The 26,765-nt window shown below is 47.3% G+C and overlaps 3 protein-coding genes across 8 annotated transcripts; 1 reads left to right on the top strand and 2 right to left on the bottom strand.

The window, feature by feature from the left end:
- The first annotated feature begins 1,350 nt into the window (after window positions 1–1,350).
- Window positions 1,351–8,985, top strand: Kat5 (lysine acetyltransferase 5). Of its 5 annotated transcripts, none has more exons than XM_027944175.2 (14): window positions 1,352–1,595; window positions 1,695–1,761; window positions 2,082–2,150; window positions 2,241–2,377; window positions 2,637–2,819; window positions 2,909–2,983; window positions 3,086–3,160; window positions 4,169–4,417; window positions 4,496–4,585; window positions 5,868–6,008; window positions 6,086–6,179; window positions 8,024–8,183; window positions 8,284–8,365; window positions 8,457–8,985. In XM_027944175.2, exons 1-14 carry the CDS (start codon window positions 1,584–1,586, stop codon window positions 8,589–8,591), a joined length of 1,569 nt encoding a protein of 522 aa, XP_027799976.1. In that variant the 5' UTR covers window positions 1,352–1,583; the 3' UTR covers window positions 8,592–8,985. The 5 variants fall into 5 exon arrangements, with proteins under 5 accessions (XP_027799975.1, XP_027799976.1, XP_027799977.1 ...); XM_027944176.2 differs by having other exon boundaries at window positions 1,353–1,595; window positions 2,664–2,819; XM_027944174.2 differs by having other exon boundaries at window positions 1,351–1,761; window positions 2,664–2,819.
- Window positions 8,986–9,057: 72 nt separating this feature from the next.
- On the bottom strand, window positions 9,058–10,182 carry Rnaseh2c (ribonuclease H2 subunit C). The gene is made up of 4 exons (XM_027944181.3): window positions 9,941–10,182; window positions 9,628–9,830; window positions 9,432–9,551; window positions 9,058–9,193 (listed from the first exon to the last, which is right to left on the bottom strand). The coding sequence occupies exons 1-4, from the start codon at window positions 10,110–10,112 to the stop codon at window positions 9,167–9,169; spliced, it is 522 nt and encodes a 173-aa protein (XP_027799982.2). The 5' UTR covers window positions 10,113–10,182; the 3' UTR covers window positions 9,058–9,166.
- A 13,062-nt stretch (window positions 10,183–23,244) lies between these two features.
- Window positions 23,245–26,552, bottom strand: Ap5b1 (adaptor related protein complex 5 subunit beta 1). Of its 2 annotated transcripts, none has more exons than XM_027944448.2 (3): window positions 26,453–26,552; window positions 25,930–26,097; window positions 23,245–25,827 (listed from the first exon to the last, which is right to left on the bottom strand). In XM_027944448.2, the coding sequence occupies exons 2-3, from the start codon at window positions 26,077–26,079 to the stop codon at window positions 23,347–23,349; spliced, it is 2,631 nt and encodes an 876-aa protein (XP_027800249.2). In that variant the 5' UTR covers window positions 26,080–26,097; window positions 26,453–26,552; the 3' UTR covers window positions 23,245–23,346. The 2 variants fall into 2 exon arrangements, with proteins under 2 accessions (XP_027800249.2, XP_071472150.1); XM_071616049.1 differs by lacking the exon at window positions 26,453–26,552 and adding an exon at window positions 26,200–26,415.
- Between the last annotated feature and the right edge of the window lie 213 nt (window positions 26,553–26,765).

Here is a 26,765-nt window from a genome sequence, read left to right as displayed (position 1 = left end):
CATTGGCCATAGGAAGATTAGCAGGGGGTTGCCTTTGGCCCACAGGCCATCCTTTGTCAGATCTACAGACACTCAAAATGCTCACTGTGGACAATTTTCCCAAGATAATGGGAAGTTACACTTTCCTTTTTTTTTTTTTTTCTTCCAGTACTGGGGATGGAACCTAGTGGCACTGTACTGCTCAGATACATTTTTGAGACTGGGTCTCCCTGTGTTTCTGAGGCTGGCTTTGAACTTGCAATCCTCCTGCCTCAGACTCCAGAGCCACTGGGATTATAGGCGCCCGGCTCTTCGCCTATTTAAACACTCCTATATATGTTTTTGTCAGACCTGCCTTGTCCATCTCCTTTATTTTCAATTTTTTAGATTCTACGAACTCTATCACCCATTAATAAACTAAAAAATTTACTCTTTAATGTTTATTATTATTTATTATCCAGCGTCTCTTCTCACCCTCCACCCCATGCGAAGACAGAGATATTAATTTTGTTCCCAGATTAATTCCCTGCACCCAGAATAGTGCTGGAACACGGTGGCAGTTCATTAAATATTCTTCCAACGCATGAGTGAATAACGTTATGAACTATAATTTTTTGGCGCGGTACTGGGGATGAAAGCCAAGGGCGCTCTGCCACTAAGCTACATTCCCAGCCTTTTAAAATTTTTCAGACAGGGTCTCGCTGAGTCGTCGGGCTGGCTTCGAACTTGCATCCTCCTGCTTTCGTATGTTCTTTTTTTTTTTTAGAGTGGCAGTAATGTGTACTTATATTTTGCTTTTATAAAGGGGAGAAAATTCGGTGCAGCATTTCATCCAGGTAACAAACTTCTTGAAAAGATGATGATGTGCACATATATTGAATAATTAAGACTTAAGGTTTGTCATGATTAATAAACTGACTGAATTCTTACATTAGACTGTATCAAAGATCTATGAAAATTTTCATTAGTGACTGTTGAAACTTGATTTTCAAATTTCATGTTCCATATATCTGTTATATATTGTAAATGAAATACAAAGCTACAGATTGCTTTTTAAGAACTTGAACTGCTTCTCCTTTCGTATGTACTATTCTTACCAGAAACCTAAACTCCAATGCAACATAAAACTTCCGTGAATTTCCATGCCTTGGAATGAAGCTAACAAACTTGGCGGGGCAGTCCCCTTAGTTCCATCCACTCCTCCAGTTTCCGAAACAGCTACTTCTCGCCCTCCGGGGCCGCGCCCGCGCCGAGCACGCGCCGCTCGCTCCCGCCGCCACTAGGCGACGCCCCTACACAGCCTCTGAGCCCAAACACAAGTTCCACGTGATTCGCGTCGCACCCGGTGGGCGTCACGTGACGGACTCAGTTTTCCTCCAATGGCTGTGCAAGTTGTGGAGAATCTACTTAGGACCCGGCCCGAGGCGTAGATCTCCCCGTTCTTCTGCCAACCAAGCGGGCCGGCTCACCGCTTCCAGCTGGGCAGCGGAGTCTCGCCAGGGATTTCTCTTAACTAAGCTTCGGAGGGCCCAGGCCTGCGCCGCGGTCAGTCCCGGAAGTGACCTCTCCCAGAGGGGCCGGAAGTGGCAGTGGAGGGAGGGAAGATGGCGGAGGTGGTGAGTCCGGTGCCCGGGGCGGGGCGGAGGGAGCCAGGGGAGGTGGGTAGAGCCCGAGGCCCCCCAGTAGCCGACCCTGGCGCCGCGCTGTCTCCCCAGGGGGAGATAATCGAGGGCTGCCGCCTACCCGTGCTGCGGCGGAACCAGGACAACGAAGATGAGTGGCGTGAGTGACGTCGGGGGGCGGGGCCAAGGAACCTGAGGGCGAGGGGCGGGAGGGAGTCAACCGAACCCCCGGGATGGGGAGGGGCCTCTGAATCCTGGGGCGGGCGGGGCCAAGATACTCTGGGGGGAGGGGCGTGGCTTCTAGCCGCTCCGAGATGGACAGGGCGGAGCTTGGAGAGGGGGTGACACTTGGTGACTGAAAGGGGTTTGGGCGAGAGCTTGTAAACGGTGAGGCATAGGGATCCGGCCTGGGGGTGGGGTTCAGGTCGTAGAAGGGTGGTGCCTCATGGTCTGAGACCCCTGCCTGTGTTGTTCTCACAGCCCTGGCCGAGATCCTAAGCGTGAAGGACATCAGTGGCCGGAAGCTTTTCTACGTCCATTATATTGACTGTGAGTTCTGGGCCTGGGTGAGGTGGGGCTGCAGGGTAGTGTGTGGGGCAACCTCTGGCATTCCTTCCTGAGCCATTCCCACTGCTGCAGTCAACAAACGTCTGGATGAATGGGTGACCCACGAGCGTCTGGACCTAAAGAAGATCCAGTTCCCCAAGAAAGAGGCCAAGACCCCCACCAAGAACGGACTTCCTGGGTCCCGCCCCGGCTCTCCGGAGAGAGAGGTGGTGAGTAGGTCCCTGCTTCACCTTTTCTCTCCTGCCTCCTCCTTCTCTCATCTCTTGGCCTTAGGGGCTCCTGGATGGGCAGGAGGCAGCACCCTTCCTCCTTGACTTCAACTTGCAAAGAATGGGGGCCAAATTGCAGATGTAGCTTCCAGAGTCCAGGGACTATTCTTGTGTCCTTGAGAAGGCAGAGGGTGGGGTTTGATCACTCTATGCTGAGGGGCCCTTCCCCTTTGCCATCCCACCACCATACCCACCCCAGAGGAAGACCCTGGACCTATTTCTACAGCCGGCCTCCGCCCAGGCCAGCGGGAAGACCTTGCCAATCCCGGTCCAGATCACACTCCGCTTCAACCTGCCCAAGGAGCGGGAGGCCATTCCCGGTGGCGAGCCCGACCAGCCGCTCTCCTCCAGCTCCTGCCTGCAACCCAACCACCGCTCAACGGTACCCTCAGCAATTCCAGGGACCTTGCTTTCTTCTCAGGTCCCACCTTCTCTACCTTCTGACCCACCTTTCTTGGTTTCTCTCTGCAGAAACGGAAGGTGGAGGTGGTTTCCCCAGCAACTCCAGTGCCCAGCGAGACAGCCCCAGCTTCAGTTTTTCCCCAGGTGAGCCCCCACTTCATCTTTTCTCTTCCTTTCTGATCTCTGGCAGCTTCCTTTAGGCTTATCTCACAATCACTCATTCTATTCCTACCATCTCATCTGCAGAATGGATCCGCCCGTAGGGCAGTGGCAGCTCAGCCCGGACGGAAGCGAAAATCGAATTGCTTGGGCACTGATGAGGTGGGTCTGTGGAGCAGCACAAGAGGGAAGATAGGTGAAAAGGAGGGGATATACAGAGTGGAGAGTTTAGTCAGCAACTAGTTTAAAATTTAATACAAGGGCTGGGGCTGTAGCTCAGTGCCTTGCATGTGAGGCACTGGGTTTGATCCTTAGCACCACATAAAAATAAACAAAGGCTTGCTCTCCATCTACAGCTACAAAAAAAAAGATTTAATGAGTTGTCATATACTACCAGAGAAATGAAAAGCCGCGCTCCTTTTGTGTACAATGGACCAAAATGCATTCTGTCGTCATGTACAATTAGAATATATTTTTTTAAAAAAGTGTTGTGGCTTTGTGGTAGTGCACTTGGCTGGCATGTGTGAGACACTGGGTTCAGTTTTCAGCACTACATATAAATAACAACCGAAAAAATACTTAAAAAAAATAAATAAATAATTGAGGAGGGCTGGGGTTGTGGTAGAGTGCTTGCTCGGCACGTGTGAGGCACTGGGTTTCTCAGTACCACATGAAAAATAAATAACTGGGAGTGGGGGCGGGCACAGTGGCACATGCCTGTAATCCCAGCAGCTGGAAGGCTGAGCAATTCAGTGAAACCTGTCTCTAAATAAAATACAAAATGGGGCTGGGAATATGGCTCAGTGGTTGAGTGCCCCGAGTTCAATCCCTGGCAAAAACTCTCCCCAATAAATAAATAAATAAAGCAAGCAAAGGTCAATTAATTAAAAAAATATATATTATTAAAAAAAAAAAAAAGTAAATGAGGGGTGATGCATAGTGATGGTGGGATTAGGAGCCAGGTAGAACATTGCTCATATTAGTCACTGAGTGACCTTTTTCAATTATCAGTTTCTTAGTTTTGGTTTTGTATTTGGGAAAGTGGGGATTATGGCTTTCCTCATAATGTTGTTATTAGGCTTGAAAGAGGAAGTGTGTGGCAGGGCTGTGAGCTATAGTGTCCTGTTGAGCCATCTCGTAAACCTGTCATCTTCCACTGGTCCTGGGCAGGACTCCCAGGACAGCTCAGATGGAATACCATCGGCACCTCGCATGACTGGCAGCCTGGTGTCTGATCGAAGCCACGACGACATTGTCACCCGGATGAAGAACATTGAGTGCATCGAACTGGGCCGGCACCGCCTGAAGCCGTGGTACTTCTCCCCGTACCCACAGGAACTTACCACTCTACCTGTCCTTTACCTGTGCGAGTTCTGCCTCAAGTATGGACGTAGCCTCAAGTGTCTGCAGCGTCACTTGGTAAGAGGGGTCCAAGGAAACTGCCCTCTCAGTGGCCCAACACCTTGCCCTTGCCCCTGATCATCTTCTCTTCCTCAGACCAAGTGTGACCTGCGACACCCTCCAGGCAATGAGATTTACCGCAAGGGTACCATCTCCTTTTTCGAGATTGATGGACGGAAGAATAAGGTCAGTGGCTGGGGGCAGTGGAAGCAGCTTCCTTTCATATTTCATGCTCAGGAAAACTGACCAGTCTGGCCAACAGAATATTTCAGCCTGTTTTAATTGAATTCTTACTGTAGGGCAGGTGCTGGGGGAAACATAGATGACCAGAAATAAGAGAAAATCTCTTGCTCTAAGAGCCCATGGCCCATGGCAAACACAGATTTGCCAGCAGCTACTTAGTTCCCAACGTGAAAAGTACCATGAAACACAAGGTGGGTTAGCAGGGTCCAAAATGCTTCATAGAGATGACCTTGGAGCCCTGACATGAAGGGGAAAGTGGGTAAGAGAATCCAAGTAGTGAGGTTCTGAGGGGAGGCACATCCCTACAGGGATAGCATGTGTTGACAGGCAAAAGCCACTCTGGTTAAAAGGCAGAGGAAAGGGGCTGGGATTATAGCTAAGTGGCAGAGCACTTGCCTCACATGTGTGAAGCACTGGTTCAATCCTCAGCACCACATAAAAAAAAAAAAAAAAATAATAAAGGTATAGTGTCCATCAGCAACTAAAAAAAAAAAGGCAGAGGAAAGGGAATGAGGCGAGGCTTTCAGAAGGGACAGAGCTTAAGTGACAGGAACAAGACCAGTGGGGTGGCATGAGGGGTCACAACAGGTTTAAGTCTGCACCAGTGGGAAGAAAGAAACCTGGAGATTGCTGAGACTCACCTGGTGGGGGAGCTGTGGCTGGGGTGCAAAGCAGGTGGTTAAACAGCTAGGTGAATCTCCACTGAAAGTGAAGTTGAAGCAGCAAGATCCATAAGTTGTTGGTAAAACCCCTAAGACCACTTTTTGATTAAATGTCAGGATTCCTTATCTCTGCCACAGAAGAGTAAGTCAGTTCCCAACAGGTGTGTGTTAAGGTTAGTGTGTTAAGGTTTTGATGGCCAGGTTCCCAAGACTTGCCACATGGGCATAGTTTCTCTCATTAACCTTGGTTCATGTCTGATTTCATGGAGACATGTCACTGTTGACAGTTTTTAAGTAGAGCAGGGTGCAGTGGAGGCCCCCAAGTCAAGCTTAGGTGGAAGAGGAACAGGGAGCAGGGGGAATCTGTCTAGCTTGCCAGAGAGGCAGATGCCAGCATGGAGCCAGTACACAGGCTCCTGGACACAGAGTAGCCCTGCCTAAGCAGCAAGGAGGGCCTGACTGGTGGAGTGGGTTAGGCCCCAGGGAATGATTTTTATCACCCATCTGCCTGGAACATAGCACAGAAAAGTTCTCCAGAAGGGTGACAGGTTTTTCCTTTGCAGAGTTACTCCCAGAATCTGTGTCTTTTGGCCAAGTGTTTCCTCGATCATAAGACATTGTACTATGACACGGACCCCTTCCTCTTCTATGTCATGACGGAGTATGACTGCAAGGGCTTCCACATTGTGGGCTACTTCTCCAAGGTCAGCACTTACCCTTGCTATCTCACAGCTCTGCCCTGAGCCAGGTCCCTCCCCTCACTCCTGCTTCTCTGGAATAGGAAAAGGAGTCCACAGAAGACTACAATGTGGCTTGCATCCTGACCCTGCCTCCCTACCAGCGCCGGGGCTACGGCAAGCTGCTGATTGAGTTCAGTGAGTATGTGTGCTGCCCGGTTGGGGCTGGGGCTGGGGCTGGAGGCAGGCCCAGACCTATTGTCAGTGCACCTCAGTGGTGCCTCACCTGCAGATGTGCCAGATTGTTGTGATTCTCAACCCTGGCTGTGCAGCCCCATCACCAGGAAAGCCAGCCAGAAATAAACGTGGGACTCTACCAAGGTCCTCTCCCTTTTCAGGGTAACTGCCCTGCTTTTTGGAGTAGGTTCTCAGCTTCCACTGTTCCTGGGCTAAGATTCCAAGTACCAGCCCTCTTTCCCAAATCTGTTTCATCTGCTCCTACTCAGGGCCCTGGGAAACGTAGTGAGCTCCTGTTGCTCATCTGTCTGGGTTTGTGCTACCATACAAGTTGTTAGGCAAGAACTAGAAGTTAATATCCCCAGGTGTCCAATGAGCCTCAAAGGCAGTAGGTATTTAAGAACTGGTTAACTCACCAAACTGATGTAACCACAGACTTGAGCCCTGCTCCTTTATTCCTTTAGGTCAGTTCCTTAAAGCCCAGAAAGAACTATGCTCCTCTTTATACATAGGCTCTTCAATATCCCCAACCTTGAGATCAACTTCCCCCACTCCCATTCCATTCACCTCACCACTCTCAGAACTCTTGGGAAAACCAAGTTCTGACTTGGAAGACAGGGAGGAAGCCTTAGGTTCTTTGCCAGGTGAAGACAAAGACTTTGACCTGACCAAGGTCATGGTCTATCTAAAAAATTTTATTGGTTGATAGTACCAAGATGGGGTCATGTTCTCAGGAAACACTCAGCCTGGTAGAACAAATGGATCCTTAAGGAAACTCAGTAAATACTTCTGTGGAGATGGGATGTGAACAAGGTATTTACTTCTGACTAGCAGGGCAAGAGAAACATCATTGCAGGCAGCTCAAAGGGTGGGTGGATGTTCACTGGGGAGGATGTTCCCTGTAGTTGCAGAGGTGAGTATAGCCTCCAGGGACTCCCATCAGGACTCTGCATGCAGTGTGGACCCAGCAGAGTTGAGTAGGAATCCAAGTGTGCCCTCTTTCCCTTATTGTTTTCTCTCTCTGGACACCAGCCTCTTTGTCCTTTTTGCCATAGGGTGGTTGGTTAAAGTCACAAGAGATTGGGCAAGAAGATAAGGCTAGCCAGTAAAGATGTAGCAAGGGCAGGAAAGGCTAAGATCTGTTTTGAGGCCAATTATAGCTGAAGGCGAGGGAGGGCTTCTATAAAATAGCAGATACTCCAGGACCTTGACAGGAGAATGTAAACTCAGCTGCAGAGATGTGAGGCCACTCTACTCTGATTGAGGGTCTTGCCAAGGCCCTCAGTCAGTGTAAGTAAGAAGGAAAGGGCCACTTCAGAGGTCAGCTACCTTGCTCCAAGGAATGACCTCTCTTGGGCTTGAAAAGTCCTTGCATCTTAATGCCACCCAGCCAAGCCAAAGTGGCATTAGAACTGCTCACACTCCCAAGGTCACAGCTAAGGATCTGAGTGCATGGAGAGTTCAGGCATCTTTAGGCCTGGGTCAGAGATGAGGGTGTCTCTTAGTTCCTTGCAGACCAAAAAAGACTTGGATGATAAAGGAAAACCAATGGCTCTTTCTTCCCATAAGCCATTTTTTCTGCATTTCCCCTACCCATAAGCCTGCACTGGCTCCTGAGCACCCCTCTACTATAGCTGCTCTCAGTGCCCTTAGCCACAGATGAAGGTAAATACTCAGACCTTTAAGAGGGAATTGAGGGACAGCAGAGATAACTATAGGTAGCTTGACTCTGCAGTCTGTGTTCTTATATATTGTTTGTGTGGATTTGTGACCACTTACCATCCTCTCCTACTCCAATGCTTTAGGCTATGAACTCTCTAAAGTGGAAGGGAAGACAGGAACCCCAGAGAAGCCCCTCTCAGATCTTGGCCTCCTGTCCTATCGAAGTTACTGGTCCCAGACTATATTGGAGATCCTGATGGGGCTGAAGTCAGAAAGTGGGGAGAGGCCACAGATCACCATCAAGTGAGCTGGGCTCTGCCTACCTGGGGGTGCATGGCATGGCTTACCTGTTTCTGGGGAGAGATGGAAACCTTCAGAGGATCTGACCTTTACCCTCCCACAGTGAGATCAGTGAAATCACAAGCATCAAGAAAGAGGATGTTATCTCTACCCTACAGTACCTCAACCTCATCAACTACTACAAGGTAGGGGGTGTGCTGGGGCGGACAGGTGAGTAGGGTGCTCAGGGCAGGACTTGCATAGGCTGACCACCCGCTGGACCCATCTCCTACCCAGGGCCAGTACATCCTCACTCTGTCAGAAGACATCGTGGATGGGCATGAACGGGCTATGCTCAAGCGACTCCTTCGAATTGATTCCAAGTGTCTGCACTTCACTCCAAAGGACTGGAGCAAGAGAGGAAAGTGGTGACCAGGCACTACCCATACCAGTGCCAACAGAACTGGGGCTGAAAGCCCATTCTACCCCTACTGGGGATCTGAAGAGGCATGCTAAGGGAGACAAGACTGAGGACAGCTCCAAGAGGGGATAGGCCTGGGAGGGGTCAGCTGATGGACAGCACCAATGTGAGCTCAAGGCTCAGGACAACTCCAAGGTCAGCTGGCTACAGGCCCAGGCCTGCTCTGAACCAGGGACCAGAGCCAGGCAGTTGTGTACAGTGAGATGGGGGTGGGGGCACTGTACAGAGGGCTGGTGATTGTAAAAATTCCTTTTGTAAAGTAGGAGCTGGGGGTGTGGTGGGTACTGGCTGCAAAAAATTCTGACCTTTCTTGCCCCCAGCAATAAATTGTTTCTATAGGCCAGAGCCACTAGAGGTTCTTGTGGGAATGGGACCCATGCTGGGGTAGGGGCACCAAGGTACCCAAAGACTCACAGGTACTGTGAAGAGCTCATTTATTGGGATGATGGAATCGCAGGCTCCAAAGTGAAGAGCCGGTTTACTGGTTTGAAGGAAATCAGTGGCTTTCAATTTCAAGCTCTGGTTTTCAGTCCTCAGGCACCTGTGCGTGAATCTGCAACAGGAGTCACCTCTACTATAGAGTTTCTAATATAGTGGCCAGGTGGGGAGGGACGAATGATACCCACTTCTAGAAAAGCCAGTGGTGGGGAAGCCATGCTTCCCACACTGCCCAGTCAAATTCTCCAGGGCCAGGCTCCATTGGCCCTATAATGCTTCCCCGCCCTAAATCTCCAAATCCCCAAAGGGCAAGACTGGGGCTGGGGTAAACAAGAGGAGGAGGGTGTACTCACCGCTTCAGCGAGGCTGGGCCAAGCGAGGGCCCCAAGCACTTTGGCATCCGGGCCAGGGGCGGTCTCCAGACCCCACAAGGTGAAGCTGCTGAAGCTGCCAGTGGCTCCGATAAAGCGGTCCTGGGAAAGGGGCAAGGCTAAACATTCGGGACGCGGCTCCTGCCCGCACCCCCTGCAACCCTGTCCCCGCGCTTACGAATTCTCGCTCCAGCGACTCTGGGGCTTCCACCAGCTCCTGCTCATCTTCCTCGGGGTCACTCTCTGAGTTCCCGGAGAAGTCCTGCTTCCCTTTCAGCCTCTCTCCCCTGTCCTCCGTCACCATCACGTATCCCGTGAAGCCGGGCGGCACCGCCGCCTCCTCGCCCCGTAGGCTGCGGCCCCGAAATGACACCTGGAGTCCTGCAGAAGGGAAGCGCGGGACCTGGGTCAAGACCTCCCCGCCACCTCCGCGGGACCCCGCTGCCCGGGCGCAGAGGCTGCCGGGAACGCGGTCCAGCTGCGAGGCTCACCGTCGGGGCCCTGGCGGACGGCGGGCGTGAAGAAACGCCCCACGGGTGCGGGCCCATTCACCAGGACCTCGCAGGGCAGGAGGTGCAGCGTGGCTGGGGTCGCGTCGCACAGCGTGACGGGGCGCAGGTGGATGCGTTCCTTCTCCACCACCGCCTCGCCGCGGCATTCCATTCTCCGGCGCCGCTTGGGGCCGAGGGCAAAGCTGGCGCGGGAAGCGCGCGGGGCCTGTCGGGAGGCGGGGTACGGTCGGCGCGGAGCCTCACGGGAAGCGTAGTTCTTCCCCTTTGCAAGTCCTGCCTCCCAGCGGGAAATCATTGGTCTGCGCGCATAAAACTTGCAGAAATCACTCCAAAATCATGTCTGAACACTGGCAAAATATGAACATTATCCAAATCACAAAAATTATGAAATTCCCTCTTTCTTTTATAATATGGTGACTTATTTGCGGGGGAAGGGTGCTAGGATACTGCGCTTAGTGAACATAGGGGTGCTCTACTACTGAGCTGCTTCCCTGGTCCTTTTTATTTATTTGGAGACAGGGTCTAGCTAGCCTTGAACTTGTGATCCTCCTGCCTCAGCTCCTGAATAGCTGGGCTTATGGGTGTGTGATATGGTGCTCAGATGATTATTTTTTAAAGTACAATGCTAGACTCCAGCTAGTTTTCTTTCCTTCTACTTAAGATTTGTGAGGCTATCCCATCATATGGGATAGCCTCACTTGTTTTTTGGGGGTTCTTTTTGGTTTTGGGGATTGAACCCAGGGGCCACATCCCCAGCCCTTTTAAAAATATATTTTTTTAAGTGATGGATCCTTATTTATTTTTATGTGGTTCTGAGAATCAAACCCAGTGCCTCACACATGCTAGGCAAGGGCTCTACCACTGAGCTCTCCCCAGCCCTTTTTATAGTTTACATTTTATTTTGAGATAGAGTCTAGCTAAACTGCTGAGGGTGGCTTTAAACTTGCAATCTTCCTGCCTCGGACTCTGGGATTACTGGCAGGCGCGACTGTGCTTGGCTTGAGATAGCCCCACTAGTGTCAACATCCAATCCGAAGAAAAGCCCCTGCTTCCTTCAGCCCTTCCCCAAATCACTGAATAGAAACACATCGCATATGTCCTTCCTAACATCCTGAGGCATATGCCTTAAAGTATATTGTGCTAGGAATGTACTGTCAAATTACCATTTTTGTGCTTTTTCTATTTTTGGTACTGGGAATGAAACCCAGGGCCTCATGTATGCCGAGCAAGATCCTACCATTCAGCTACACATCTCTAGCCTCCAAATTACTGTTTTTAAAGTCACTTGAAATAATTCTTTCTGTGATTATACCACCAGCTGGATCCTTAGTTAGGATCACTAGTTTCATTTTGCTTTTGACTTTGAAAGATAGTTGTTTAAAATTTCACTTTTGTTTTATAAATACATGATTATTTACATGCTTTTGAAGTCAAATCTTCAAAGTAATATATATTCAAAGGAAATTAGTGGCATTCCTTGTTCCATCTTTTTTTCTCCTCCCATAAGTAATCTTTTAAAATATTTAGTTTTTCTTCCCATTATTCACTTTTTAGTTTTTAATTTTTTTTTAGTTGTAGTTGGACACAATACATTTTATTTATTTATTTATTTATTTATATGTGGTGCTGAGGATCAAACCCAGGGCCTCACACGTGCCATGCGAGTGCTCTAACACTGTGCCACAACCCCAGTTCCAATTATTTACCATTTTAAATTGTTAATAACTTTGTGTATATTGGATTCACCTTCCTAATATTCTGTTGAAGATTTTTGCACTTATGCTCACAGAGAAATCAATCTGTAGTTTTCCCTTCTTGTAAGGTCTTTATCTCGTTTGGGGATTAAGGGCATGTTGGCCTCATACAATGGGTTAGGAAGTATTTCCTCTGCTTCTAGTTCCTGGAAGAGATTGTAAAGAATTGTCATTTCTTTCTTAAAAATTTTGTTTTGTTTTAAATATTTATTATTTTTAGTTGTGGTTGGACCCAATATCTTTTATTTTTTATGTGGTGCTGAGGATTGAACCCAGGGCCTCACACATACTAGGTGAGCGCTCTACCACTGAGCCTCAACCTCAGCCCTTGTTTTGTTGTTTACCAGGAGAATTTACCAGGGAAACCACTGGGTCTTCCTTCTTTTTTGGAAGGTTATTAATTATTAATTCAATTCTTTAACAGATATACACCTATTCAAATAATATATTTCTCTTGTGTAAGTTTTGGTACTTTGTGTTGCTCAAAGAATTGATCCACATCATTTATCAAATTCACAAGCATGGAATTGTTTATTTAACGTCCTTTTAATTGTCCATGAGATCCATAACAGTGACCCCTCTTCAATTTCCAATATTAGTAATTTGGATCTTCCCCCCTTTTTTAAACTGATTAGTTCAACTAGAGATTTTTTTTTCAATTTTAGCGATGTTTATAGAACAAATTTTCAGTTTTATGGATTTTTCTGTTTATTTCCTAAAGTCTGTGAAGTGCATATCAAAAAGCATGTGCTTAGCATGTGTCCTAGGTGTGATCCCTAGTGCTGCAGAAAATAAATAAGCATCTTATAGGGAGCTGTTTTGTGACTATAGAAATAATTTGTTCCTCATCGTACTTTTGCCTACTTATCTGATCATTCACTGATGATTCTTGCCTGAAACATTTATTGCTGATGGTGATTTTCTACTTCCATCATTCCTCCTACAATTATTAGCTGATGTTTGAGAGCTGTCCCTTCTCCCTCATTTATTTATTCAACTACTTATTTGTGGGACTGAGAGTATAGCTCAATGGTAGAGCAAGCACATGCCTAGCATGTATGAGGCCCTAATATGGCCAAAAAGTAAAAAAAAAAAAAAAAGAATTGCTTATTCACATCAACATGGTTATGTGGATATTTACCCATTGGTTTTCATTTACTAGTGTCATTTTTTTGTTGTTGTTGTTGCTCAGTTTGACCATTGAGAGGTCCTTCAATTTTGCTGCCCTTGTACATTCAACATGCCCCCTAATTTAAAAACAAATTATAGACATATAATTCATATACCATAAAATTATCCCTATTAAACTGTAAAATGTTGGGGCTGGGGTTGTGGCTCAGCAGTAGAGCACTTGCCTAACGTGTGTGAGGCCCTGGGTTTGCTCCTCAGCACCACATATAAATAAATAAATACAACAAAAGTATTGTGTTAAACTAAAACTAAAAACAAAAAAAAAATTTAACTGTAAAACATAATAATTTTAGTGTATTCACAAGATTGTGAAATCATCACAAATTCCAAAATATTTTCATTGCTCCAAGGGGAAATGTCATTCATTACCATTTACATACCCCATCCTCTGGCAACCATTACTTTACTTTCCATCTTTATGGATTTGCGTGTTCTGGACGTTTCATATAAATGGAATCCTATTGCATGTGACCTGTTGTGTCTGGCTTCTTTGGTCACTTAGCATAATGTTTTAAGGATCCACATGAGATCTATCGGTATGTTAATATTTTTCTTTTGCAGTACTGGGGGTTTAACCCAGGGGCGCTCTATTGCTGAGCTATCTCCCCAGCCCTTTTTTATTTATTTTGAGACAAGGTCTCACTAAGTTGCCTAGGCTGGCCTTGAACTTGTGATCTTCCCACCTCAGCTTCGATAGTAGCTGGGATTAAAAGAGTATGCCAACCACACCTGATTCTTTTATTCTATTTTGTGGTTATGAATGATGTTATAATGTATAGATACACCACATTTTGTTTACCCATTAATCCACTGATGGTACTTTGAGTTGTGCTATTTTTAAATGTTTGTGTCTCTCCAAAATTCATGTTAAAATATAATCCCCAGTGCAGCAGTATTAACAGGTGGGGCCTTTAAGAGATGATCATGCCTTGAGGGATCTGCCCTCATGAATGCAATTAGAAACTTTACAGAAGGGCTGGAGTGAACTAATCAGGCCTCATTTTGCCCTTCTGTTTTGTGCTATGTGAAGTCAGAGTAGCAAGGCACCAACTTAGAAGTAGAGACCAGGCCCCATTAGCCATGAACCTGCTGGCACCTTGATCTTGAACTTCCAGCCTCCAGAAGTGCAAGAAATAAATTTCAGCTGGCTTGGTGGCATGTGCCTTTTATCCAGTGACTTGGGAGATTGAGGCAAGAGGATCACAAGTTTGAGGCCAGCCTGGGCAACTTCTTCAAATTTAAAAAAATTAAAAATTAAAGAGCTGTGTATGTAGCTCGGTGGTAAGAGTGCCCTGGGTTCAATCCCTACTACTTAAAATGCAAAAACAAAAATAAATTTTAATTGTTGATTAATTACCCACTGTATGGTATTTTGTAATAGCAGCATAAATGAACTGAGACTTGCTTTAGCCACTTGTAGCTATTATGAAAGATACTATCATCAATATTTATGTACAAGGTTTTGTGTGAATGTGTTTCCAATAATTTGGGGTAGTACCTAGGAGTGTGTATTAGTCAGTAAGGGGTGCCATAGCAAAATACCACAGACTGGTGGCTTAAAACACAGGAACTTATTTTCTCACAATTCTGGAGATTAGACATTCAGATGAAGCTGCCGTCAGGGTGGGTTTCTGGTGAGGCCTCTCTTCCTGGCTGGTAGATGGCCACCTTCTCGCTATACTCTTATATGGTCTTCTCTATGTGGTGAGAAGGAGTTCTCTGCTGCCTCTTCCTCTTATTCTAAGGACACCATCTTATTTAATTTGGGTCCCATCCTTAGTGACTCCACAATATAGTCACATTGTGGTTTAGGGCTTTGACATGGTTTTGGGGGTGGAGGGGCATAATTCAGTCTAAACAGAGTGGAACACCTGGTATGTAAAAAGTTTATGTTTACATTTTTAAAGAACCACCAAATGGTTTTTCTCCAAAGTAGTTGCATTATTTCAACATTGCCACCAGCGACGAGTAGGGAGGGGTTCCAGTTGGTCCAGATCTACTGTCTTTTGAATTACAGCCATTCTAGCAGTTGTGAGGTGGTGTTCCATGGTGGTTTTATCTTGAGTTTCCCTGATGACTAAGGATTTTTTTTTCCAGTACTGGGATTAAACCCAGGGGCACTCTACCAATGAACTGCATCCCTAGTTCTTTTTATTTTTTATTTTGAGATGTAGTATTGCTAAGTTGCCCAGGCTAGCCTCAAATTTGTAATCTTCCTACCTCAGCCTCCTGAGTAGCTGGGATTATGGGCGTGTACCTCTGTGCTCAGCATGACTAATGATTTTGCACATCTTTTAATGTACATTTTTAATGACATTTGTACATCTTTGAAGAAATGTGTATTCAAATAATTTGCTGTTTTATTGAGTAATTTGTTTTTTTTATTGTTGAATATTAAATTTTTTTATACTTTCTGGATATCAGACTGTTATCATTACCAATTTTTTTTTCCATTCTGGGGTTGCCTTGTTACCCTGTTAATAGTGTCCTTTGATGCACAATTTTTAAAAATTTGATGAAATATAATTCACCTAGTTTTGTGGCTTATGCTTTTCAAGTCAGGTCTAAGACACCATTGCCAAATCCAAGGTCCTAAAAATCTACCCCATCTTTTCTTCTAAGAATGTTATATTTGCTCTTACCCTTAGATCTTTGATTCATTGTGAACTAATTTTTTCATGCTGTGTGAAGTAAGGTCCAGCTTCATTCTTTTGAACATGATTATCCAATTGTCCTAGTCCTATTAATGAGACTGTTCTTCCACCATTGAATGACCTTGACATACTTGTCAAAAGTCAGCTGTCCACATGTTTCTTTCTGGGTTTTCAATTTTATTCCATTGGTTTATATGCCAGTCTTCCACTAGCAGCACTATTTTGATGACTATAGCTTTGTAGTAAGTTTTGAAATCAGAAAGTGTGAGTTCTTTCTTTTTATAGATTTCAGTTTTTAGAGTAGTTTTAGTTTGACAGCAAAATTGAACAGAAGATACATAGGTTTCCTGTAGGCCTCTGCCCTCACACAGATAGTTCTTTTTTTTTTTTTTTTAATTATTTATTTTTTTTTGTTTAGGTGGACACAATATCTTTATTTATTTTTATGTGGTGCTAAGGATTGAACCCAGTACCTCGCACATGCCAGGCCAGCGCACTACCACTTGAGCCACAACCCCAGCCCCAAGAGATAGTTCTTTTAAAAAAAAAAAAAAACATATTTTTTAAGAGAGAGAGAGAGAGAGAGAGAATTTTTAATATTTATTTTTCAGTTTTTGGCAGACACAACATCTTTATTTTATTTTTATGTGGTGCTGAGGATCGAACCCAGTGCCCCGCGCATGCCAGGCGAGCGCATTACCGCTTGAGCCACATCCCCAACCCCTGGATAGTTCTTTTCCCACTGTCAACCTCCCACCCAAGCCAGGGCTGTAGTCACCCCAAACTTGGGAGCAGGGGAGTTCCCACAATGGAGTGGTTCAAGTCATCCTGAGAGGAGGCCCGTGGGATTCCAAAGAAAGGAGCTCTAAACATCAGCCTGACCAGTTCACAGCACTGATCGGGGGAACCTGGAGGGCTGCAGGATATCCTTGAGAAGATGGAAGGAAACTGGAGTGTGCCACTGAGGGCTGCCCTACACAGACAGCGGGGTGTGGAGTGCATGAGGATTTAAGAAACTGGGCTCAGGGCCAGGGCTAGTTTCTTTCAGTGTTTTGGGCAACAACCTAGACATTTTTCTCAGTGCCTGGGAATGTCCAGGCTCTGGCTTAGGCTCAAGCCTGCTGGGAAAATTGTGCAACTGGCACTGTATTTCTCAATCAGATAGGAGAACAAGTAGGGAAAACTGAGGGAATCTACAGATACATTTGTTAACAAGTAGTGGACTTACATTGCCTCATCATTATCACCCAATGTCCATAGTTTATCTTCTGAGTTCACTCTTTTTTTGGGTGGGTACCGGGATTGAACTCAGGGGCACTCGACCACTGAGCCACATCCCCAGCCCTTTTTTGTATTTTATTAAGAGACAGGGTCTCACTGAGTTGCTTAGTGCCTCACTTTTGCTGAGACAGGCTTTGAACTCATGATCCTCAGCCTCAGCTTCCTAAGCTGCTGGGATTACAAGCATGAGCCACTGAGCCCTGCTTGAGTTCACTCTTGGTGGTGTACCTTCTATTTGAGTTTTGACAAATATATGACAGATGTATCCAGACAGCTTTCTGTCCCTACAATTGCTTGAAATAACCAGTTTATTAGTATAATTTATTTTGGAAGCTTTCAGTCCAGGACTGGTTGGTCCTTTTCCTGTGTGCCTGTGGCAAGGCAGCACGTCATGGTAGAAGCACCTGGCAAGAGCAAAACTGCTTGCCTCATAGCCAGAACACTGGGAAAAAAACATTTTCTTTTTTTTAATATTTATTTTTTAGTTATAGGTGGACACAATGTCTTTATTTTATATTTATGTGGTGCTGAGGATTGAACCGAGTGCCTCATGCATGCTAGGCGAGCGCTCTACCTCTGAGCCACAATTCCAGCTGAAAGACATTTTCAAAAGATGAAGCTGATAAAAGACTGTTGTCCAAGCCGGGCATGGTGATGCATACCTGTAATCCCAGCAGCTTGGGAGGCTGAGGCAGGAGGATCGTGAGTTCAAAGCCAGCCTCAGCAAAAGTGAGGTGCTAAGCAACTCAGTGAGACCCTGTCTCTAAAATAAAATATGAAATAGGCCTGGGAATGTGGCTCAGTGGTCACATACCTGAGTTTAATCCCCAGTACCAAAAAAAAAAAAAGACTGTTGTCCAAAATATACAAGAACTCAGAAAACGTAGCAATAAGAAGACAAAGAGCCCAATTTAAAAAATGGGCAAAAAGCTTGATGACCCTCACCAAAGAAGTTCTACAGTTGATGCCAAGTAAGCAGATGAAAAGATGTTCAACATCATGTGGCATTTAGGGACTTGCAAACAAAAGCAATCAGATACCACCATACACGAATAGGATATCCACAATCCAAAACACTGACAACATCAAATGCTGGTAAGAACGTGAAGCAAGAGGAACTCTTACTCTTTGCTCTAGGAATGAAAAATGACACAGCCACTTTGGAAGATAGTTTGGAGACTTTTTACAAAACTAAACATACTTCTGCCCTATGATCCACCAATTGCATTCCTTGATATTTACCCAAATGAGATGCAAACATATCTACATAAAAACTTGCAGGTGGATGTTTATATTACTTTTATTCATATTTTCCCAAACTTGGTAGCAACCAGATGTCTTTCTGTAAATGAATGTATAAACTGATGCATCCATATATTGGAATATTATTCAGTGCTGAAAAGAAATAAGCTATCTAGCCATGAAAAGGCATGGCTCAACCTACCTAAAATGCATAGTATTAGTAAAAGAAGCCAATCTGGAAAGGCTACATGCTGTATGATTCCAACTATGTGACAGTTGTGAAGAGACAAAACCGTGGAGACAATAAAAGGATCAGTGATTGCCAGCAGAAAGGGGAAGGAGGGGTGAATAGGGGAAACAAACAGGATTTTTAGGGAAGTGAAACTACACTGAAAGATACTATAATCCTCTTGACAGTGTTCTTTTGCAAAGACATGCACACACACACACACACACACATATTATATATATTTAGATAGATAGATCAAACCCAGGGCGTCACACATGCTAGGCAAGCATTCAACCACTGAGTTACATCCCCTGCTCAAGATTTTGGTTTTAATGAAGTTCAGATTCTCAGTTGTTTCCTTCATATTATCATGACTTTGATGTTCTATCTAGTGTCTTCTAGATACCCAAGATCATCTTTTCCTATACTCTCTTCTATAGTTTTGCCCTTTACATTTAGGTTTATGATCTATTTTAGTTGATTCCTGTGGGGGTATAAGGTCTGTATCTAGATACATTTTCTGCATGCTCAGCACATTTTGTTGAAAAGACCATCTTTGCTCCATTTGTACTGCCTTTACCCCTTTGTTAATGGTCACTTGGCTCTACTTATGTAGCTCTATTGCTAGGTCCTCTATTCTGGTCCATTGATCTATTTGATTACTATATAATAGGTTTTGAAGTTGGGTAATGCCAGTCCTCCAACTTATTTAATATTATGTTATCTATTTTGGTCTTTTACATCTGTGTATAAAATTTATAGAGTTAATTTATCAATATAAAAATAATAACTTTCTGGAATTTTGATTGATATTGTATTGGAACTGTAAACCCAGATGGGAAGAGCTGACATCTTGACAATACTGAGTCTTAACCATGAACACAGAACATCAATCAATTTATTTAGTTTTTCTTTGATTTCTTTCACCAGAGTTTTGTAGTTTTCTTCCTACAGATCTTGCACATATTTCATCAGGATTATACTCAAGTGTTTCATTTTGGGATGAGATAATGTATATGACATTGTGTTTTCTTTCTTTTTTTTTTTTAAAGAGAGAGTGAGAATTTTTAATATTTATTTTTTTAGTTATCGGCGGACACAACATCTTTGTTTTGTATATGGTGCTGAGGATTGAACCCGGGCCGCACACATGCCAGGTGAGCGCGCTACCGCTTGAGCCACATCCCCAGCCCTGACATTGTGTTTTCAATTTCAAATTCCACTTGTTCATTGCTGATATATAGGAAAACAATTTCCTTTTTTTTTTTTTTTTCATTTTATCAACCTTGTCTCCTGCAACCTTGGTATAATTATTTATTAGTCTCAGGAGTTTTTTGTTGTTGTTGTTGATTCTTTCAAGTTTTTTACAAAAATGGTCACATCATCTGTAAACATAGTTTTCTTTCTTTCTTCCCAATCAGTATACTTATTTCATTTTCTTGTCTTACTGCACTAACTTGGACTTATAAAACGATGTTGAAAAGGATGGTAAGAGGAGCATCCTTGCCTTGTTCCTGATCTTAGCAGGAAAACTACTTTCTCATCTTTAAGTATGATGTTATTCATAAGTTTTAAAATAGCTGTTCTTCTAAATGGTAAATACTAGGTTATAAATACTTACACAATATTTTCTACTAGTGTTTATAGTTATAGCTCTTGTCTTTTTGACTTTAGGTCTGTTTTGAATTAAAATTTGTATATGGCAGAAGGTAGAGGGGCCATTTTTAATCTTTTCATGTGAATAGTCAGGTTTCCAGCAGAATTTGTTAGACAGAAGGTTAACTTTCTCAATGATTGTTTTGTAATCCTCATAAAAAAATCAATTAGCCAAAGGTATGTATATTTTTTCAGTTTCTAAACTCTATATTATATTAATTTATGTGTTTATCAATATTTCTGTACGATACTGTCTTGGTCAGTTTAGTTTTGTTGTTGACTTTAAAATAAGAAAGTATAAGATCTCCATGTCTGGACTTCTTTTTCAAGGTTTTTTGAAGTGATTTTCTTGTTTCCAACACAGGTTTTGTAGTTTTTGCCAGAAATCACTTAGCTGTGTGTACTTGGTTTAGTTTTGCTTTCTCTATTCAATTCTTTTGGTATCCTTGTTAGTTTCTATGCCAGAACCAATGCTGTTTTGTTTACTGTAGCTTTTCAACATCCCTTGAATTCAGTTTTTGTGAAGCCTCCAGATTTGTTCATTGCTCAGGATTGCTTTGGGCATGTTGTAATTAAATATAAATTTCATTATTATTTTCTCTATTTGTGTGATGGTTGGTATTGTGGTGATGATATCATTAATCTATAGATTACTTTGGAGCATATGGATATTTTAGCAATATTAAATATTCCATTCCTGAAAAAAAATAGCTGTTCTTTATCAAGTTGGGGAGGTTCTCCTCTACTTCTAGTTTTCTGTTTTTGTCATGAATGGGTATTGAATTTTGTCATGCTTTTTCTGTGTTAATTGGTATTATCCTGTAGTATTTCTTTTTTGGCCTATTGATGTGATAGATTACATGAACTGATTTTTGAATGTTGAATCAGTCTTGCATACTTGGGATAAATTCCCCTTGGTCATGGTATATCTTTTTATAAATTGTTCAATTTGCTGAATTTTTTTGCGGTACTGAGAATTAAACCCAGGGTCCTGTGCATGCTCGACAAGGGCTCTACCACTGAGCTATCTTCCCCACCCCTAATTTGTTACTATTTCACAAAGTAGTTTTGCATCAATATTCATGAGAGGTATTGGTTTGTGATTTTATTTTTTTGTAATGTATTTATTTATTTATTTATTGCATTAGGGTGATGCTGGCCTCAAAGAATGAATTAGGAAATATCCCCTCTGCTTCTATCTTTGGGAAGAAATTTCAGAGAATTGGTATAATTTATTCCCTGAATGTTTGGTTGAATTAACCAGTGAACCCATCAGATCTGGTACTTTCTGGTTTGGCAGATTATTGATTGCTGTGGCTTCTCCCCCAATTCATATGTTATGGTATCAATTTTTCCTGAAAGTTACATATTATGTAGAATGCATTTTTAATATATAGCAAGTTACACTGCAGAAATATCAGACTTCTCATAGCCTTCACACACACACATGTACTCACACTATATATATGTGTGTGTGTGTATTTACATATATTTTACATATACTTACATATGTATGTTTATATATATATATGGAACTGAACCCAGAGACACTATTGAGTCATAGCCAGCCTTTTTTTCTTTCTTTTCTTTTTCTTTTTTTGAGACATTGCCTAGCTAAGTTGCCCAGGCTGTTCTTGAACTTGTGATCCTCCTTCATCAGCCTCCTGAGTCAATGAGATTACAGGTGTGCACCATCATGCCCAGTCTATATGAGAAATTGATCCCACTAATTAGCTGTCTGGAGACAGGCCAAAAGCTGCTCTTCTCAGTGGCAGAGGCACAGCCTTGGAGAAGTTCAGTCTCTCTGCACTTTGTGGGTGTTAATGGCAGCAGTCCCACCCCCATCCTAAGGTCCGGGACCACCTTCTTAGTGCTGAATAGGGCTAGATAGCAGACAAGGAAGTATGTTCTGGAAATCACCAGCTCCAGTGGTGGCTTCCTGGAGGTCCAGTCTCCAACCTTCCTTGGGACTTTCTAAGTGTGGAGATTCTGTCTCACATCCTTTTTCTGCTGATAACAGCTGGAGACCTGACCTTTTTGTTGCAAGCTGACAGCAAATTACTGCCTGATTGGGGAGCACAGCTACTTGTATACCCTTGACTGAAAATGTCCTCTTCTACTGGGGAAGGTCCTTCTCTATGACTGAGTGCACAGCTTTGAGAGGGGTACACATCGAGTGGTGAGGGAGGAAGGGGACATCTGCCTAGCCAGCCAGATCAGCTGAATAAACCCTGGTGATCAACAGGGTGACAAATGTTGCAGCCAGATCACCCTCACGTCTCAGCTTGACCTTGAAACTGGCTTCTCAATGACCTATGACAGCTTCCACTGGCCCAGATCCTTCTTTCCTTTCCTAGCGTCCACCCAGTCAGGAGAAGTAAGACTGGCCCAGAAGATCCCAGAGGCAGGGGCAGCAGAAGAGTTCCTTTGCCAAGATCAGCCCAAGCCCAAGGTCTTTTTCCACCTAGTGCTGCTGATGGCTGCTTCTGCAGCCTCCTGGGGTCTATCCAGGGCACACAGGGTTGGGGACTGTGAGGCTACTGCAGAGTTTTGCTCCAACAGTGTGATAATGGAAACTGCCACAGGATGACAAAATACTATTCCCAACTAGCTTAGAAAAGTCACTTAACCCCTTTGGCCTACTCCAAATCTCCTCATCTGTTGGCCCTGGAAAGCTGTTGCAAGGATGACATGAGGCAATGCAAGTTGAAAATACTGGGTAGATGCCAGCAGCAGAACTGACCTCAACACATCTGAATCCTAAGCATATTGCATATTTTGAAAAAGAACTAAGGGAATGAGTTCTTCCCTGAGATTCCCAAGTACAGCCTAGGGATCCTAGGGGCCAGGCTTTGGAGCCAGGTTAGGTCTAGCTCAGATCACATGGCCCTTTTCTGTCCCCTAAGCTGGCTCCCATCAGCATTGGCCTGGGGAGATGAGGAGGAGTCACTGCAACGTCCTTTTGCTACTCTTGAGCTGGGACCAGGACCCTAAGAACCTGGGTTGGAAAGCACCAGCCCCCAGTTTAGGAGGCCCAAGTTCTAACTCCAGCCTCCATAGGATATTGCTGAGTGACCTTGGTCAAGGCCAGACACACTCTGGGAAACAGAATATTTTATCTCCTGCCTCCTGGTCAGAAATTCTGAGACTCTTAGCCTAACTGAGCAAGAACTACCGGGTCCTACATTTCTGGACTTCAGGCCTTTGTTTCTCTGATTCTACCCTGTTGAGCCTGTTCCTACCAAAGTCCAAAACCAAAAAACAAGCCGGTGAGGGTCATTGGTGAAAGTAAGTTTTATGGAAAAGGCACTCCAGGAGCGTGTCCTAGCCTTTAAAAGCCCCTCTTAGGTAACTTGCACTCCATCTGTCTCCCAGGAGTCACTCAGTGACTGCAAGCCCACGGAGATAGTCCCCAACCAGAGGCAGCACCTCCCAGTCATCAGTCCGCAGGGCCACAGGCACTCCGTCCACCTGAGGGGCCTCCAGTCGCAGCAGCAGCATGGAGTTTGGGGGCAGGCGGATGGCTATGTGGTAGCTGGTAGGGGGCCGGGCCACCACTACAAAGGGTTCCAGGTGGCGGGACACCAAGGTTTCCAGACCCTGTGGGCCTAGTGGGCACCACACTCGACTCTCAGCACCCTTTGGCAGGCAGGAGTCCCAGAGTCCCTCAAAGAAGCCTGGCTGGGCCCCCTCAGGGGGCTGAGGAAAAGGCAAAAAGAGGTCTGCAAAGTTCACAGGCAGAGGTGGCAGGTGGGCGTGGCACGTGAGGCCAGTGGGTGTGGTGTAAAGGGCCTGAACTTCCAGCCGTGCTGGGGCGGGCTGTCGGGGCCGCAGGGGCAAGAACAGAGGGTGGGCAGGGCGGCCAGGACACAGGCAGGGCACGTGGACAGGCTCCAAGGGTGCATAGAGCTGTCCTTCCACGAGGAAGCGCAACTCCAGGGAGTAGACGGGCTCCCGGGCTTCCACCTGGAGCTGCAGCACCGGAAGAGGGCCTGAGGCTCTCTGGGGCCCCACACTCAGCTGAATGGGGGCCAAGGCCTCCTGCACTATCAGCCCTGCTGCAAAGCCCTGGTTCTCAGCCATTAATGAAGAGGCTAGTGCTGGTGCGGCAAGTGAGGGGCCCAGGGCCACCCCCAACTTGGGCCCTGCCAGATGGGCAAGGAGGATGTAGTAGAGGCGGGCATGGTCACGCCCATCAGGGTCCTCTAGCTGCCTGGCCAGTGCCTGCAGCAAGTCGGCCAGGCCAGCCCCCCCACCCTCACGCAGCAGGGCCCGGCAGACCTTCAGCAGGGCCTCCTGTAGACCCCAGTTGGCACAGTGGGCAGCTGCAGCCTGCAGAAAGCTAAGGGTGGCACTCTGGGCATCCCCCTCTGCTACTTTTGCCAGCATTTGCAGGTGCCAGCGAAGAGCTTCATCCCTTCCTGGCCGGGACACCACCTCCTGCCGTAGTACCATCCTGAGGGGCTCCTCCAGCTCAGGGCCCACCCTATCCAAGAAGTCCACAAAGTGGGGAGCCAGCACAGGACGAGCTTGGTACAATTGGGCCAGTCCCTGGATCAAGGGTGTCAGCACCATAGGTTGCCTAGCCAGGCAGCTGGCAACCAAGTATGAGGCCTGGAAGCAGAGAGTGGCCAATGCCCGTGGACCACCATCCAGGGCTGCCCTCTGCCGCAAGCCATCCAGCAGCTCCTCCAGGTACCACTGTAGGTTCTGAAAGGGGCCTTTCTCCTCTTCCTCATCTTCAGCACAAAGCAGGCACAGCAAATGCAGGCGGGACAGGAGGACCATTGGGTCATGCAGGAGACTGGGCATGAGACCACGGCATAACTGGGGCACCAGCAGCAATGGGGCAGCCTCCTCACCTTCAGGGCCGAGAGGCCAATTCTCAGGGAAGCTCAGGAGGCAGTGCAGATAAAAGAGGTGGGTGGGCAGTGGCAGAGCTGGGTGCTGGGCAGCCAAGGTGAGCCGGCGGAGCAGCAGCGCCTCATCCTGGGAGGTGAACAGTGCCTCTCCAAAGGCTGCCTTGAGAGCAAGAACTGCGTGCAGCAGTGTCAGCTGGGCTGTGCCCAACAGCCGTACCAACTGTGGCTTGAAGAGTGCTGGTGGCTGTCCCCGCAGACCCCGGAGGGCCCAACCCAGCAGCCACAGAAGCTGGGCCTGGGCCACAGGGGTGAGCAGGTAGGAGGTATCCAGAAGCTGGGCCACAGAAGCCCTCAGCTCCCGGACCTCCTCAGGGCTGGGCTCTAGCATTGCAAGGCCACATGCTCCCTCCTCTGTTGCTGGCCAGCAGGGTGCCTGGGGCTGAAGGTGAGCATGGCCCTCTTTAACTAGTGTCCAGTCCCAGGTACCACCCCCAGTGGAGGAAACCCCCGCCATAAGCAGGCCCTGCAGGCCAGCCCCAGATCTGGACTGTACCACCAGGGTGTTACGCAGAGCAAGTGCCAACAGCAGGCTAAGTGGCTGGATGGGGCCCTCCTGCCCCAGCTGACTTCGCAGCAGCCCCAGGAAGCCCCCTAGCAACCCAGGCTTGCAGCTCTCCAGCTCTCGCAGGCACTCACACGCGGTGGTCTGCAGGGGGCGCTGTTCTGAGATGGGACCAAAGCCTCGCCCCACATCACGACCTGTGGCCAAGCCAAGGAGTAGGGGCAGGAGTCGGCAAGAAGCTCCCGAGGTGGGGCCTAGCACACCTCCTGAGGCCAGGACTGTGGTGGCTGCCAGCAGCAGGAGCCGACGGAGAGCTGAGGGCCGTGGGGGTAGGAGGACCAGGATGTCCAACAAGGAGGTGGCAGCCGCCTCGGCAGCAGGGACGTCGGGCCACAGTTGGGCTGGATACTCCAAGCTCAGGGCCAGCAAGGAAACCTGGGATGGGGGATTTAGGAGGGAATCATGAAGATGATGTTCAGGGTGCAGTAGGCTGGGGTGACCACAGGGGCCATGGCAGGGAACGCATGCAGGGCCTACCTTGGTCTGCTCGCTCAGCTTCTCGCTCCTCAGGTCACTCAGCAGGTCGCGACCCAAATCCTCCCCATCGGCACCTGCCATGAAGGCTGACGGGCTGGCCCGGAAGGCCCCGAGACGCTGGGCCCAGGCTTCCCGGCTCAGGGGCCCCATGGTCAGGCACGCAGGGTCCTGTGCACCAGAGAGAAGGCAGTGTCAGGCCGGACGCGCAGGGCTCCACGGCCGCCAGAGGGCGCCCGAGCCCTCCTCCATCGCCAAGAAGGCTGCTGTCACCCTGGCGCCCGCTCGCGGATCCCAGCAGAGACCCCGCGTCTGGGTCGCAAGCTGAAACCTAAAGGTTTCGGGGGCGACGCCGGGGCGGACAGCCAAGGTCCTCGCGGGGCAGCAGCGCGGGCGAGCGGGGCAGGCGCGCGGGCAGGGTGCGTGCCAAGCGCTCATTAGGCCGCCAGCCCGCCCGCGGCCGGCACCGAAACCACAGCGCCGCCCCGGCTCCCGGCGCCCACAGTAACGGGCCGGCCTCTCTCACCGCCTGACTCAGCCGCCCCGGGCGCTCGGGCCGGCGGCTCCTTCCGGGAGGGCGGGCGGGCGGCGCGTGGGCGGCCGAGACCGGGCGGGCCCGCGGGGGGCGGGGCGTAACGGGGCCGCCGCCTGCCCCGCCCGGCCGGCAGGTGCCGACTCGCCGGTTTCGCTGGGGCTGAGTAACTGTCCCGCCGCGCAGGCCCCCTGCCCCGAAACCGCCGCGGGCCCGGGCAGGGGCGTGGAGTTGGGTGGGCCGGGCTCCCGTCGCGGGGGCGGCGACCGCAGGACCCTCGGCGCCCGCCGGGCCAGCCTGGAGGGCC

Source organism: Marmota flaviventris, chromosome 9, assembly GCF_047511675.1.
Source record: "Marmota flaviventris isolate mMarFla1 chromosome 9, mMarFla1.hap1, whole genome shotgun sequence".
NCBI classification, from domain to species: Eukaryota; Metazoa; Chordata; class Mammalia; order Rodentia; family Sciuridae; genus Marmota; species Marmota flaviventris.
The sequence above is the reverse complement of the archived record's forward strand: the minus strand, read 5'-3'. Positions and strand labels throughout refer to the sequence as shown.

Excerpts from the sequence above, each read along its gene's own strand:
- Kat5 (XM_027944174.2), top strand. The coding sequence starts at position 1,584 with ATGGCGGAGGTGGTGAGTCCGGTGCCCGGGGCGGGGCGGAGGGAGCCA. Across the intron at positions 2,151-2,240 it reads CTACGTCCATTATATTGACT|TCAACAAACGTCTGGATGAA; the intron begins GTGAGTTCTGGG and ends CCACTGCTGCAG. Across the intron at positions 2,820-2,908 it reads AACCCAACCACCGCTCAACG|AAACGGAAGGTGGAGGTGGT; the intron begins GTACCCTCAGCA and ends TTCTCTCTGCAG.
- Rnaseh2c (XM_027944181.3), bottom strand. The coding sequence starts at position 10,112 with ATGGAATGCCGCGGCGAGGCGGTGGTGGAGAAGGAACGCATCCACCTG. Across the intron at positions 9,831-9,940 it reads CGTCCGCCAGGGCCCCGACG|GACTCCAGGTGTCATTTCGG; the intron begins GTGAGCCTCGCA and ends TCCCTTCTGCAG. Across the intron at positions 9,552-9,627 it reads AGTCGCTGGAGCGAGAATTC|GACCGCTTTATCGGAGCCAC; the intron begins GTAAGCGCGGGG and ends CCCCTTTCCCAG.
- Ap5b1 (XM_071616049.1), bottom strand. The coding sequence starts at position 26,364 with ATGAGCGCTTGGCACGCACCCTGCCCGCGCGCCTGCCCCGCTCGCCCG. Across the intron at positions 26,098-26,199 it reads ATCCGCGAGCGGGCGCCAGG|GACCCTGCGTGCCTGACCAT; the intron begins GTGACAGCAGCC and ends TCTGGTGCACAG. Across the intron at positions 25,828-25,929 it reads AGCTGAGCGAGCAGACCAAG|GTTTCCTTGCTGGCCCTGAG; the intron begins GTAGGCCCTGCA and ends CCCCCATCCCAG.